General features: G+C 37.5%; 1 protein-coding gene across 1 annotated transcript in view; it reads left to right on the top strand.

Annotated features, from left to right (window-relative positions):
- LOC127681463 (vomeronasal type-2 receptor 116-like) overlaps positions 1–15179 on the top strand; it is a 43714-nt gene extending 28535 nt beyond the window's left edge. The window contains exon 6 of the mRNA XM_052177731.1: positions 14272–15179. Within this exon, the coding sequence (XP_052033691.1) occupies positions 14272–15179 (908 nt within the window). The remainder of the gene's footprint in view (positions 1–14271) is intronic.
- The last annotated feature ends 1438 nt before the right edge of the window (positions 15180–16617 follow it).

Here is a 16617-nt window from a genome sequence, read left to right as displayed (position 1 = left end):
TCAAAATCCCAACTCAATTCTTCACAGAGTTAGAAAGAGCAATTATCAAATTCATCTGGAACAACAAAAAACCCAGGATAGCTAAAATTATTCTCAGCAACAAAAGAAAATCTGGGGGAATCAGTATCCCTGACCTCAAGCAATACTACAGAGCAATAGTGTTAAAAACTGCATGGTATTGGTACAGTGACAGGCAGGAGGATCAATGGAACAGGATTGAAGATCCAGAAATGAACCCACACACCTATGGCCACTTGATCTTCGACAAAGGGGCTAAAAACTTCCAATGGAAAAAAGATAGCCTTTTCAACAAATGGTGCTGGTTCAACTGGAGGTCAGCATGCATAAGAATGCGAATTGATTCATCCTTGTCTCCTTGTACTAAGCTCAAATCCAAATGGATCAAGGACCTCCACATAAAGCCAGACACTCTGAAGCTAATAGAAAAGAAACTGGGGAAGACCCTTGAGGACATCGGTACAGGGAGAAAGTTTATGAACAGAACACCAATAGCGTATGCTCTAAGAGCAAGAATTGACAAATGGGACCTCATAAGGTTACAGAGTTTCTGTAAGGCAAAGGACACCATCAAGAGGACAGATCGGCAACCAACAAATTGGGAAAAGATCTTCACCAATCCTACATCAGATAGAGGGCTAATATCCAATATATATAAAGAACTCAAGAAGTTAGACTCCAGAAAACCGAACAATCCTATTAAAAAATGGGGTACAGAGTTAAACAAAGAATTCTCACCTGAAGAACTTCGGATGGCGGAGAAGCATCTTAAAAAATGCTCAACTTCATTAGTCATTAGGGAAATGCAAATCAAAACAACCCTAAGATTTCATCTTACACCAGTCAGAATGGCTAAGATTAAAAATTCAGGAGACAGCAGGTGTTGGAGAGGGTGTGGAGAATGAGGAACACTCCTCCACTGCTGGTGGGGTTGCAAATTGGTACAACCACTCTGGAAATCAGTCTGGCTGTTCCTCTGAAAACTGGGCACCTCACTTCCAGAAGATCCTGCTATACCACTCCTGGGCATATACCCAGAGGACTCTCCACCATGTAATAAGGATACATGCTCTACTATGTTCATAGCAGCCCTATTTATAATTGCCAGATGCTGGAAAGAACCCAGGTATCCCGCAACAGAAGAGTGGATGCAAAAAATGTGGTATATCTACACAATGGAGTACTATTCAGCCATTAGAAACAATGAATTCATGAAATTCTTAGGCAAATGGATGGAGCTAGAGAACATCATACTAAGTGAGTTAACCCAGACTCAAAAGGTGAATCATGGTATGCACTCAATAATAAGTGTTTATTAACCCAGAAAACTGGAATACCCAAAACATAATCCACACATCAAATGAGATACAAGAAGAAAGGAGGAGTGGTCCCTGGTTCTGGAAAGACTCAGTGAAACAGTATTCGGCAAAACCAGAACGGGGAACTGGGAAGGAGTGGGAGGGAGGACAGGAGAAGAGAAGGGGGCTTATGGGACTTTCGGGGAGTGGGGGGGCGCTAGAAAAGGGGAAATCATTTGAAATGTAAATAAATTATATCAAATAAAAAAAATTAAAAAAAATTAAACCAGGATCAAATAGACCATCTAAACAGACCCATAACCCCTAAAGAAATAGAAGGGGTCATAGATAGGCTTCCAAACAAAAAAAGCACAGGACCAGATGGTTTCAGTGCAGAATTCTATCAGACCTTCAAAGAAGACTTAACACCAATACTCTTCAAACTCTTCCACCAAATAGAAACAGAAGGAACACTACCCAACTCCTTCGAAGCCACTATTACGCTGATACCAAAACCACACAAAGATCCAACTAAGAAAAAGTATTTCAGGACAATTTCCATTATTAATATCGATGCAAAAATACTCAATAAAATTCTTGCCCACCGAATCCAAGAACACGTCAAAATGATCATCCACCATGATCAAGTAGGCTTCATTCCAGGGATGCAGGGATGGTTCAATATACAGAAATCCATAAATGTTATCCACTACATAAACAAACTCAATGAAAAAAACCACATGGACATTTCATTCGATGCTGAAAAAGCATTTGACAAAATTCAGCATCCTTTCATGTTAAAAGTCTTGGAAAGGATAGGAATTCAAGGCCCATATCTAAACATAGTAAAAGCAATATACAGCAAACCAGTAGCCAACATCAAACTAAATGGAGAGAAACTTGAAGCAATCCCACTAAAATCAGGGACTAGACAAGGCTGCCCCCTCTCTCCATATCTTTTCAATATAATTCTTGAAGTCCTAGCTAGAGCAATTAGACAACAGAAGGAAGTCAAAGGGATACAAATTGGAAAGGAAGAAGTCAAAATATCACTATTTGCAGATGATATGATCGTATACTTAAGTGACCCTAAAAACTCTACTAGAGAACTCCTACAGCTGAAAAACAACTTCAGCAAAGTGGCTGGCTACAAAATCAACGCAAGCAAATCAGTAGCCTTTATATATTCAAAGGATAAGCAGACTGAGAAAGAAATTATGGAAATGACCCCCTTCATAATAGCTACTAACAATATAAAGTATCTTGGGGTGACTCTAACCAAACAAGTGAAAGACCAATATGACATTTTTTCTTTATTGATATATATATACATATATTAATTTACATTTCAAATGATTTCCTCCCCTTTTCTGCGTCCCCACTCCCCGCAAGTCCCATAAGACCTCTTCCCTCCTCCTGTTCCTCCATCTTCCCCTTCCCACCTCCCTGCTCTGGTATTCCCCTATACTGTTGTATTGAGTCTTTGCAGAACAAGAGGCCACTCCTCCATTCTTTTTGGACATCATTTAATATGTTGATTATGTCTTGGGTATTCAAAGTTTCTAGGCTAATATCCACTTATCAGTGAGTGCATACCATGATTGATCTTTTGAGACTGTGTTACCTCACTTAGTATGATGTTCTCCAGCTCCATTCATTTGTCTAAGAGTTTCATGAATTCATTATTTCTAATGGCTGAATAGTACCCCATTGTGTAAATATACCAATTTTTTGTATCAATTCCTCCATTGCAGGACAGCTGGATTCTTTCTAGCTTCTGGCTACTACAAATAGGGCTGCTATGAACATAGTGGAGCATGTGTCCTTATTGCATGCTGAAGAATCCTCTGGGTATAATGCCCAGGAGTGGTATAGCAGGGTCCTCAGGAAGTGCCATGCCCAGTTTTCTGAGGAACCGCCAGACTGATTTCCAAAGTGGTTGTACTATCTTGCAATCCCACCAACAGTGGAGGAGTGTTCCTCTTTCTCCACATCCTCGCCAACACCTGCTGTCTCCTGAGTTTTTGACCTTAGCCATTCTGACAGGTATGAGGTGAAATCTCAGGGTTCTTTTGATTTGCATTTCCCTAATGATTAATGATGTTGAACATTTCTTAAGGTTTTTCTCAGCTTTCCGAAGTTCTTCATGTGAAAATTCTTTGTTTAGCTCCATACCCCACTTTTTAATGGGGTTATTTGGTTTGCTGGGTTCTACCTTCTTGAGTTCTTGGTATATATTAGATATTAGCCCTCTATCGGATTTAGGGTTGGTGAAGATCCTTTCCCAATCTGTTAGTTGACATTTTGTCCCTTTGACAGTGTCCTTTGCCTTACAGAAACTTTGTAGTTTTATGAGGTCCCATTTGTCAATTCTTGATCTTAGAGTGTAAGCTATCGGTGTTCTATTCAGGAACTTTTCCCCTGTGCCCATGTCCTCCAGGGTCTTCCCCAGTTTCTTTTCTATTAGTTTCAGTGTGTCAGGTTTTATGTGGAGGTCCTTGATCCATTTGGAGTTGAGCTTGGGGCAAGGAGATAAGAATGGATCGATTTCTATTCTTCTCCATGCTGACATCCAATTGAACCAGTACCATTTGTTGAAAAGGCTATCTTTTTTTCCATTGGATGTTTTCAGACACTTTGTCAAGGATCAAGTGGCCATTGGTGTGTGGGTTTATTTCTGGGTGTTCAATCCTATTCCACTGATCTGCTTGCCTGACATTGTACCAATACAATGCAGTTTTTATCACCATTGCTCTGTAGTAAAGTTTGAGGTCGGAGATACTGAATCCCCCTGAAGTTCTTTTACTGTTGAGAAAAGTTTTAGCTACCCTGAGTTTTTGGTATTCCAGATGAATTTGAGAATTGCTCTTTCTAGCTCTATGAAGAACTGGGTTGGGATTTTTATGGGGATAGCATTGAAGCTGTAGATTGCCTTTGTCAAGATGGCCATTTTAACTATATTAATCCTGCCAATCCATGAGCATGGAAGATTTTTCCATTTTCTGAGATCTTCTTCGATTTCCTTCTTTTGAGATCTGGATTTCTTGTCATATAGGTCTTTTACTTGTTTGGATAGAGTAACCCAAGATACTTTATGCTGTTTGTGGTATTGTGAAGGGTGTCATTTCCCTAATTTCTTTCTCAGTCTGCTTATCATTTGAGTATATAAAGGCTACTGATTTGCTTGCGTTGATTTTGTAGCCAGCCACTTTGCTGAAGTTGTTTATCAGCTGTAGGAGTTCTCTAGTAGAGTTTTTGTGGTTACTTAAGTATACTATCATATCATCTGCAAATAGTAATATTTTGACTTCTTCTTTTCCAATTTGTATCCCTTTGACCTCCTTATATTGTCTAATTGCTCTAGCTAGGACTTCAAGAACTATATTGAAAAGATATGGAGAGAGGGGACAGCCTTGTCTAGTCCCTGATTTTATTGGGACTGTTTCAAATTTCTCTCCATTTAGTTTGATGTTGGCTACCAGTTTGTTGTATATTGCTTTTACTATGTTTAGGTATGGGCCTTGAATTCCTGTTGTTCCCAAGACTTTTAGCATTAAGGGATGCTGATTTTTGTCAAATGTTTTTTCAGCATCTAATGAAATGAGATCATGTGGTTTTTTTCTTTGAGTTTGTTTATGTAGTGGTTAGCATTTATGGATTTCCTTATATTGATCCATCCCTGCATCCCTGGGATGAAGCCTACTTGATTATGGAGGATGATCGTTTTGATGTGTTCTTGGATTCGGTGGGCAAGAATTTTATTGAGTATTTTTGCATCGATATTCATAAAGGAAATTGGCCTGAAATTCTCTTTCTTAGTTGGATCTTTGTGTGGTTTTGGTATCAGCATAATAGTGGCTTCATAGAAGGAGTTGGGTAGTGTTCCTTCTGTTTCTATTTGGTGGAATAGTTTGAAGAATATTGGCGTTAAGTCTTCTTTGAAAGTCTGAGAGAATTCTGCTCTGCAGCCATCTGGTCTTGTGCTTTTTTTGGTTGGAAGGCTATCTATGATCCCTTCTACTTCTTTAGGGGTTATGGGTCTGTTTAGGTGGTCTATTTGATCCTTGTTTAATTTTGGTAATTGATATCTGACTAAGAAAATTCCCATTTCCTCCAGATTCTCCATCTGTGTTGAGTACAGATTTTTTTAGTAGGATCTGATGATTTTTTGAATTTCCTCAGTTTCTGTTGTAGTATATACCTTTTCATTTCTAATTTTTTTAATTTTGATACTTTCTCTGTGCCCTTTGGTTAGTCTGGCTAGGATTTATCTATCTTGTTGATTTTTTCAAATAACCAGCTTTTGGTTTTGTTGATTCTTTGTATGGTTCTCTTGGTTTCTACTTGATTGATTTCAGCCCTAAGTTTGAGGATTTCCTGTCTTCTTCTCCTCCTGAGTGAATTAACTTCTTTTTGTTCCAGGTCTTTCAGTTGTTCTGTTAATCTTCTAGTGTGTGTTCTCTCAATTTTCTTTTTGGAGGCACTCAAAGCTATGAGATTCCCTATTACTCCTGCTTTCATTGTGTCCCATAGATTTGAGTATGTTGTGCCTTCATTTTCATTAAATGCTTAGAAATCCTTTATTTCTTTATTTCTTCCTTGAACAAGTTATCATTGAGTAGAGTATTGTTCAGTTTCCATCTGTATGTGGGCTTTCTGTTGTTTTTATTGTTATTAAAGATGACTTTTACTCCATAGTGATCTGATAGAAGGCATGGGATTATTTGGATCTTCTTATATTTGTTGAGGTCTGTCTTGTGACTTACTATATGATTGATTTTGCAGAAGGTACCATGAGGTGCTGAGATAAAGGTATATTCTTTTGCTTTGGGATGAAAAGTTATATATATATATATATATATATATATATATATATATATATATATCATATATATATATATACATATATATATATATGTTAAATCCAATTGGTCCAAAGCTTCAATTAATTTCACTCTCTCCCTCTTTAGTTTCTGTTTTCCAGATCGATCCATTGGTGAGAGTGGAGTGGTGAAGTCACCCACAATTATTGTATCAGGTGCAATGTGTGCTTTGAGCTTTAATAAAGTTTCTTTTATGAATGAGGGTACACTTGTATTTGGAGCATAGGTGTTAAGAATTGAGAGTTCTTCTTGTTGGATTTTTTCCTTTGACCAGCAAGAAGTAACCTTCCATGTCTCTTTTGACATTAGGTTGAAAGTCAAGTTTATCTGATATTAGAATGGCAACTCCAGATTGTTTCCTGGGATCATTTGCTTGTAGAATTGTCTTCCAGCCTTTTACTCTAAGGTAGTTTTTGTCTTTGACACTGAGGTGTGTTACCTGTATGCAGCAAAATGTAGGGTCCTGTTGATGTAACCAGTCTCTAGTTTATGTCTCTTTATTGGGGAATTGAGTCCATTGATGTTAAGAGATATTAAGGAGTAGTGGTTATTGCTTCCTATCATTTTTGATTTTATTTATATGTGTATGGTTATCTTCTTTTGAGTTTGATGAAAGAAGCTTAATATCCTGCTTTTTTCAGGGTAGTTTCCCCCATTGTAATGGTGTTTTCTCCCTATTATCTTTGTAGGGCTGGGTTTGTGGAAAGATATCGTGTAAATTTGGTTTTGTCATGGAATATCTTGGTTTCTCCATCTATAGTAATTGAGATTTTTGCTGGGTATAGTAGTCTTGGCTGGCATTTGTGTTCTCTTAGTGTCTGCATGAGCTTCTCCCAGGATCTTCTAGCTTTCATGGTCTCTGGGGAGAAATCTGGTGTAATTCTTATAGGTCTTCCTTTATTTGTTTTTTTGCCCTTTTTCTCTTACTGCCCTAAGTACTCTTTCTTTGTTTAGTACATTTGGGGTTTTGATTATTATGTGATGGGAGGTATTTCTGTTCTGGTCCAGTCTGTTTGGAGTTCTGTAGGCTTCTTGTATATTCACGGGCATCTCTCTCTTTAGGTTAGGGAAGTTTTCTACCATAATTTTGTTGAAGATATTTGCTGGCCATTTAAGTTGTAATTCTTCACTCTCATCAATGCCTATAATCCTTAGATTTGGTTTCTCATTGTGTCCTTGATTTCCTGGATGTTTTGTGTTACAAGCTTTTTACATTTTGCATTTTCTTCAACTGTTGAGTCTATGGTTTCTATGGTATCTTTGGCATCTCAGATCCTTTCTTCTATCTCTTGTATTCTCTTGTTGATATTTGTGTCTATGGTCCCTGATTTCTTCCCCAGCTTTTCTATCTCCAAAATGGTCTCCCTTTGTGCTTTCATAGATGTTTCTACTCTGTTTTTAGATCCTGGAAATATTTGCTCAGTTCTGTCATTTGCTTCTTTGTGTTTCCCTCTAATTCTTTAAGAGATTTTTGTGTTTCCTCTTTCATGACATCTTCCTGTTGATAAAACTTCTCCTGTATTTTTTAAGTGATTTTTGCATTTCCTCTTTATTGGCTACTAACTTTTGACCCATATTCTCCTGAATTTCTTTAAGTGATTTTTGTGTTTCCCTTGTAAGAGCTTCTAGCTTTTGATCATTTTTCTCCTGAATTTCTTTAAGACATTTTTTTATGTCCTTCATGTGTTCCTCTATCAGCATCCTTACCAGTGCTTTTAAATCCAACTCTTATTTTTCTGGTGTGTTGGGGTATCCAGGACTTGCTATTGTTGGGGAATTGGGTTCAGATGCTGCCATAATGCCTTGGTTTCTATTAGTAACGTTCCTACATTTGCCTTTAGCCATCTAGTTCTCCCTTGTGTTAGATGGTCTTATTGTTACTGGCTGGTGCTTCAACTTACTGTGGATCTTTAAGGTTATTTCTGCAACACTGGATGACTGGGTTTCCTCTGGCACTGATTTCTGATATGCTGCCTTCCTCTTTTGTGCCTTTGGAGCCCTGCTCAGTCTTGCCTCAAGCAATGTTATACTTGGGTTGTAAAGGTCAACCAGGTGTTCTCTGACTGCTCTGTTATGGAGCGAAGATGGTGTGGTAGTAGTTACTCCCTCTGTTGATTCTCACATAGGACACAGGTCCTGTGACAGACTGGCTTGCAGATGAACCGCCTATGTGCTCAGTTCCTGAGTGCAGACAGACCCCTGGAGATTTTCATCCCCAGAGATCTAAAGCTCAAGGTGATCTGTACCTAGTGATGCTTTTCTGTGCTGGCAGAGAGCGACTATGGCCATGGGGAATCACTTCCTCTGCTGCTCTCTAGGTAGGACACAGGTCCTACACCCAGCGGGCTGGTGGACAAACCACCTATGTGCTCAGTCCTTTGGCACAGGCAGACCCATGGTGGTTTGCACCACCCAAGATCTAAAGCTCAGTGTGATACAGTACCTCATGACCCTTTTCTGTCCCAGCAGGGAGCAACTATGGTAGTGGGGCTTCTCTCCTTCTGCTGCTCTCTGGGCAGGACACAGGCCCCACGCCCAGCTGGCTGGCAGACAAACCACCTATGTGCTCAGTTCTTTGGTGCAGGCAGACCCCTGGGGGTTTGCAACACCAGAGATCTAAAGCTTAGGGTGATACAGTACCTCCTGACCCTTTTCTGTCCTGGCAGGGAGCGAATATTGCCGCAGGGCTTCTCTTCTTCTGCTGCTCTCTGGGCAGCGTAGTCTTTTATAGACTGCAGACCCTCTGTCCAAACCTTTCTGGCTTTTAGAATCTAGGAACTCAGTTGTATTTCTAAGAGTTTTGCTGTTATGTTATTTCATCTACTTATTTTACAACACTTAATATTTTTCTTCTATACATTTGCTGTTTTGATTATTATGTAGCAATGGGACTTTCATTTCTAGTAAATATATTTAGTGTTTTACAAGCTTCTGTTTCATTATTTTCATCTTTTCAGGTTATAATTTTTTTCTTCGATTATTTTGTTAAAATAATTTCTGGACTTTTAAGCTGTCATGTACCTTCCTATATTTCTGATATTCCTAGATCATCTCTTTCACAGTATCACAGATTTTCTAAAATTTTTCTCTCAAAGATTTTTTTTATATGTAACAATATCTTTGACCCATTTATGCATTTCTCCTATCATGACTTCGATGCATGAGGACCATTTTTCTATCTTTGATATGTTATTGTTGAAACATGTCTTTATAGTTCCTGTTTGCATTCCTCAACTTTTATATTTAGGTATTCCTCAAATTTCTGTTTTATGTATAGAGTCACTGTAGGCATACATTTTTGTAACTTTTAACAAGGCTTCAACCTCTCCTCTAGACAACTAACTAGCAGAGGTAGTGGAGACAAAAGTTATTAGAATATGAGGGAAATGTACCAGCTCAGTTCAGTCTCATCACAAACAACAAAAATGACTCAGCAGACTCAGATTAGTTCTCTAGGCAGGTAAACACCAGGCACAAACCAGCAAGTGTAGTTCAATCTTGAAGAAACCTCAAGGCTCAGCCACTAGTCTGAGGCCAGGCTGCAGAAGTGACAAACTGCTGCAGGAAACTCAGGAGCAGTTCTTGTCTAAATTTCTCTCAGTGGCTACATTATTACAAGTTGAGCTTAACAATACAATATAAGGAAAACCAATACACAGGTGTTGTTAGCAAGAAATTGTGAGACAGAGCAAACCAAAACAATACTCAGTGTTAGTCTCCCACCATCTGTGGGGACATACTTATACTCCCTTATACTGGGACCTTTCATGTCATTACTATATCAAATCATCCTTTTACCTAAATCTGCTTCATGAAAACATTCTTTCATATGTCAGCTTTAGCAAGACATTGTTTCACCTGTGTGCCCCAACAAAATATCATTTGGCATAACTAAGTGTTCAAAGAAACTAGAAATTTCCACTTTACTTCTCTTCCCTTTATTAGATATTAAACATTTTATTGCTTCCCTTCAATGGTTTGTTTGCTTTTTTGCTTCTTGGTCTTCTTTAGGTGTTTATTATCCTCCAATTCTTTGCATTTTCAAGACTTTCTTTGAGGAACTTCATAATTTCTTTTAAATATTTGCTTTTTCTCATACTTTTAAGGAATTTATTCATTTCCTTTAAAAAGATGACTATAATCTTCATACTTTGTCTTTGACAAAGAAGTCAAAAATAAAGTGGAAAAAGGAAGTATCTTCAATAAATTGTGCTGGTCTAACTGATGGTCTGTATATAGGAGAATTAAAATAGTCCATATTAATCACCTTGTACAAAGTTCATGTCACAATAGATCAAGGATCCTAACCTAAAACCAGATACACTGAATCTAATAGAAGAAAAGTTGTAAAGAGCCATGAACTCATAAACCAAGTATCTATAGGTGTATGGCTTTACTTCTGGGTTTTCCACTTATTCCATTGGTCAATCTGTTTGTATCTGTACTAATACCATACCATTTTTAATTACTTTTGCTCTGTAGTACATCCTGAGGACAGGGATGGTGATTTCCCTTGGATGTTCTTTTATTTTTCAGAATTGTTTTGGCTCTCCTGGCTTTTTTTTTTCCATTTGAAGTTTATAAACTGCTCTTTCTGGTCCATGAAGTATTGTGTTGTAATTTCAATAATGGTTACATTGAATCTGTAGATTGCTTTTCATGAGGTGATCATTTTAGTATGTTAACAGTGAATGAGCTTAGGAAATATTTAAAACTTTTGACATTTTCTTCATTTTTTTAAAAGTATTTTGAGTTCTTGTCATAGAAATCTTTCACTTTCTTGGTATGAGTCAAATCAAATACTTTAAAGAATTTGTGGCTATTGTGAAGGGTGCTGTTTTCCTAATTTCTTTCTCAGACTGTTTATCATTTGTATGATGGTTGGCTACTAATTTGTTTGCAAAAATTTTATATCCTACCACTTTGCTGAAATTGCTCATTTGCTGTAGGAATTTTGGTGGAATTTTTGGGTCAGTTATCTATACTATCATAGCATCTGAAAATACCTTCTGTACTTCATTTACAATTTGCATTCTCTGATCTCCTTTGGTGGTCTTATTGCCCTAGGTAGACCTTGTTGTAATATATTTAAGAGGTATAAGGAAAGTAGAAAAACTACTTGATCATTTTTATTGGATATTTTCTTTATTTACATTTCAAATGTTATCTCCTTTCCCAATTTCCCACAACCATGCTGGAAATCCCCTGTCCCATCCTCCCTCCATGTACTTCTATGATGGTGTTCCTCTACCCAACCCACTCCCACCTTCCTGCCATCAATTCTACTATACTGGAGCATCTATCAAGCCTTCATAGGACCAAGGACCTCTCCTCCCATTGATGCCTGAAAAGAGAATCCTTGGCTACATATGCAGCTAGAACTATGTGTACTCCTTGGTTGATGGCTTAGTTCCTTGTGGCTCTGTGTGTTCTGGTTGGTTGATATTGTTGTTATACCTGTGAGGTTGCAAACCCATTGAACTCCTTCAGTCCTTTCTCTAGCTCCTCCACTGGGTACCCCGTGCTCAGTCCAATCATTGGCTGCAAGAATCCACCTCTCTATTTTCAAGGCTTTGACAGAGCCTTTCAGAAGAAAGTCATATCGGGAGTCTTTCAGCAGCAAGCATTTCGTGGCATCCACATTAGTGATGGGATTTGATGACTGTATATGGGATGAATTTCTAGGTGTGACAGTCTCTGGACACCTAGAGGAAGGTCACCTGAAGGACAGATCCTTCAGTTTCTGCTCTATACTTTATCTCCATATTTACGCCTGTGAACATTTTGTTCCCCTTCTCAGAACAGAAGCACCCACATTTAGGTCTTTCTTCTTCTTGAGCTTCATGTGACCTGTGAATTGTATCTTTGGCATTCAGAGTTTTGGGGCTAATATCCTCTTACCAGTGACTGCATGTCATGTGTGTTCTTTTGTGAGTGTTTTACATAGCACAGGATGCCATTCCCCATTTCAATCCATTTGCCTAAAAAAATTCATGAATTTATTGTTTTCAGTAGTTGAGTAGTACTCCATTTTGTAAATATACCACATTTTCTGTATCCTTTCCTCTTCTGAAGGACATGTAGGTTCTTTTCCAGCTTCTGCTTATTATGAATAAGCCTACTATAAACTTAGTTGAGAATGTTAAGTGGGTAAAATATTGGAGAATTTGAATATTTCTCACCTATTTAGATAACACTGTTCAGCAAACTCAAGAAAGAATTAGAAAATGAAACCAAATATACATCTTTCAAAGCAGAGACTCAGTTTTAGGAAAAAAGCACCACTTTTCACTTTGATGTATTAGCTTAATTTGATTGAGAAAACTGAATATACTATTGTATAAACTACTTGTAAAGGAATTAAAGGAATGTCAAAAACCTCCAACTGCTAAAATTAGTCAAAATTATTTTTGAGGTATTTACTCTTATTTAGAGCATGGAGTTTTTAAATAAGTACTACAGCCTAGGGATCACTTGATAGTCAAATCTTACATAAATAATTGAAACTGGAATATACTGTGCCCAGTCACAATTCACATATTGAATCATAAAATATAAGGAGACATTTTTGACATATAAAGAATTTGGGTGATGATTTCTCATGTGTTTTCTTCCTCCCTTGACATTATCTGTGTTGTTTATAATATATTTATTGTGGATATTGTAATATGATTGCATTGCTTCTTTCCCTATATTTTCTACAAAGACTCCCAAATACCACCGCTTAGTCATTTTCAAAGTTATGGCATTTTTATTAAGTTATTAAGTGCTCTCTCTCTCTCTCTCTCTCTCTCTCTCTCTCTCCTCTCTCTCTCTCTCTCTCTCTCTCTCTCTCTCTCTCTCTCTCTCTCTCTCTCTCTCTCTGTGTGTGTGTGTGTGTGTGTGCCTCTGTCTCTGTGTCTCTCTCACCCTCCTTCCCTCTGTTTCTCTCTCTCTTTCTCTCTGTCTCTGTCTCTGTCTTTCTTCCCTCTCTGTCTCTCTGTCACTCTCCCTCCCACACATACTAACACACATGCACACACACATACACACACTCACATACATATATTTCTAGGTACAAACAAATCACTGTATATACTACTTGTATATTTACAGGGAAGATAGTGTTCTTATCCAATTATAACTAATAGGTATAAGTTTCTCGGGTGAAGACAATTTTACTAACTTTCCATATTCCTTTGTTATCTATAATTCTCTAAGATAGAATTATGCATAATTTTCTTTTGCTACTTCAAAGTGTCATGTTTTTTATTTTTATTTTCAGTCAGTATAGGGTTAAGAAACCCTTTTTGGTGAGATGTTGATGGGTGTAATTCTGACCTTCCCTGAAAAATCACACTCATATAAAACTCTGTTTTCTTATAGCTCTTTCACTCTTTACAACCTTCATTTTGCAATTTTCAATCCTTAACTGAGAAACTGGATTTTTAGTTGTGTCCACTGTACTTGACTCCAAAACTCTAAATTTTTATTTACTATGTTTTTCTCTAACTACGTCTGTCTTTTTAAAGGTAAATTTCCATAGAATGACAAGGATTATAAATATTTGCATATGAAAGAACAAATATTTAGAAGAGAGTTTAGTGTTATAATGACTTACTAAAATTTGGCAGTATATTCTTTTCCAAGACATGGACTAGTGCTTTATATGTACAAATATCTACTTGAGACCACAAGCAGTACAACACATTTTGCTGATACATAGATGAACTGAAACATCAACTTCTAAGTTTTTTTGCTGCAAATTATGCACAATTATAAGTGAATAAAGTATGATGCCATGAGTAACCAATCTAAGGCATACTATTGTGAAAAGAAAAATATTTAACAGTACAGTTTTGTTTTTGAAAAGTACAATAAACATTTTGAATATATTAGATAAAAATGAACAAATCTTGCATAAAGATTAGAAGCATTGGAAATTAGGATCAAATCTTATAATGCTCCAATATTTATGTTTGCTTATAACACAGCATGCTAGTCTATGCTAGTTATGATTTTCTAATGTTTAATTTTACTGTATCTTGTATTCTAAAAAAAATAATCTGATAATACTTCCCTTCCCATACTAGATATGGAACAATGTGTGAAGTGTCCAGAGGATGAGTATGCTAACATAGATCAAACTAGCTGCCTCAAAAAAGTTGTGACCTTTCTTGGTTTTGAAGACCCCTTGGGAATAACTCTGGCTGGAGTGGCTCTGTGCTTTACTATTCTCACAGCTTTTGTACTTTTTGTCTTCTTGAAACACCGAGACACTCCCATAGTCAAGGCCAATAATGAAACTCTCAGTTATGTCCTACTCATCTCCCTAATATTTTGTTTTATGTGTTCTTTGCTCTACATTGGTTATCCCAGTATGATTGGCTGCATCCTGCAGCAGACCACATTTGCCATTGTGTTCACTGTGTCTACCTCTACTGTCTTAGCCAAGACAATTACTGTAATATTAGCATTTAAGATCACTGTCCCAGGAAGAAGACTGAGGTGGCTGCTTCTTTCAGGTGCTCCTAATTACATCATTCCTGTATGCACCCTGATCCAAATGATTGTTTGTGGAATCTGGCTGGGAACATCTCCTCCATTTGTTGATGCTGATATGCACATGGTACATGGACACATTAACATTGTTTGCAACAAAGGTTCAGTATTTGCATTCTACTGTGTCCTGGGTTACATGGGCTCTCTTGCTCTAGCAAGTTTCACTGTAGCTTTCCTGGCTAGGAATCTGCCTGACACATTCAATGAAACAAAGCTCCTGACATTCAGCATGCTGGTATTCTGCAGTGTCTGGATCACCTTCCTCCCTGTCTACCACACCACTAAGGGCAAGGCTATGGTTGCTGTGGAGGTCTTCTGTATCTTGTCCTCCTGTGCAGGAATGCTTATTTGTATATTTTTGCCAAAGTGTTACATTATTTTGTTAAGACCACAAACAAATTATTTTCACAAGTTTTTGAAAATGCATGTTAAAACTTAAAATATCAATTGAATTTAACTGCTTATTTAGTATTTCTAACATATCCACAAAATTAAAACATTGCTTTCTATATATCATACCATTATATCAGTTTCTTCCATTAAAAATATAGAAGACAAGCTGAACAATGATTCAACATATGACCTGGGCATCCCTCTAGTGGATTAAACCATATAATCAAGCATTTTATACTTTTAATGCTAGCATGTTTTCATCATTGAAGCATCTTATATCTGAAAATTGTTACTTAGTTGTGCAAATTATTTCATTTGATACCTATTTTCAAGTACAAATTGTGTGTTACTTTTAGGGTCCAGAAAAAAATTATTGTTGTATAGATGGTATGTAGTGAAGCCATTTAATTAGGAAAACTTATATATTGATCTAGAACTGCAAGGAAATCTACATAGCATAAATAAATAATTTTCTATGTGAGGTGGTATCCTAATACTTGAGATTATAAGAACATGGAAGTTTCATAGGAGGATGCTTGAATCTCACTCAGACTAAGAAGTAGAATAATCATTGCATATGGATGGAACCATTGGATATGAAAGAAATTGAGTGGAAAAGGCAATGTTTGGGGATCAGGGGGATAAGCTATAGTAACATTCAGGAAGAGAGGGTCAGGTTAGTAAACAAATGTTGATAATAGGAGGTGAAAGAGACATCTTGATGATATGTCAGAGACATGGGGTGCTCCAAAGAGTCTATAAGGGTGATTATATCTAAGACTTCAGGCAGTGTGGGATTTGGAGCCTGAAATTGCCATCTTCTGAGAACAAGCAGGACTCCCAGTGGAGGGATAAGGCCACCAACCCAGCCTCAAAACCTTCAACACGTAATTTTTCCTACAGACCACATTGAAGTACGGGGATAGGGTTGGAGCAGAGATTGAGAAAATAACTAACCAATTGCTGGGCCCCCTTAAGACTCATCCCCTAGACAAGGACCAATCCCTGAAACCACTGAAGTTACTCTCTGTTATGCTTGCAGTCAGGAACCTAGCATAATTATCCTCTGAGATGCTCAACTTAGTAACTGACAGAAACAGATGCAAATAACCAGAACTAAACATTGGACACCACTAATAGTGTCCTCTGGAAAAATTGTAGGAGAGACCCAAATAGGTCATGTAATCCTGATGAAGTCCAATGGGGAAAACTAACCTGCACCCTTGGGGTTCCCAGTGATGAACTTTCATCCAATGACCATACATGAGGTGAACCTAATCTGCTTGAAGAAATGTTGCAGAAATGCAGCTTGGAATTCAGATAGATTTGTAAACACCTGGAAGAAGAGCTCTCCCTGAATCTGTTACTTTCCTGTTCAACTTGTTCCAATGACTAGGTGCCTTGTCTGGCCTGAATGACACATGTTCCTAGTTCTGTAGTGACATGATATCTCAATGTGTGTTGGTACCAGGGGGTCTTTCTCC

Source organism: Apodemus sylvaticus, chromosome 1 (genome assembly GCF_947179515.1).
Source record: "Apodemus sylvaticus chromosome 1, mApoSyl1.1, whole genome shotgun sequence".
NCBI lineage: Eukaryota > Metazoa > Chordata > Mammalia > Rodentia > Muridae > Apodemus > Apodemus sylvaticus.
The sequence above is the reverse complement of the archived record's forward strand: the minus strand, read 5'-3'. Positions and strand labels throughout refer to the sequence as shown.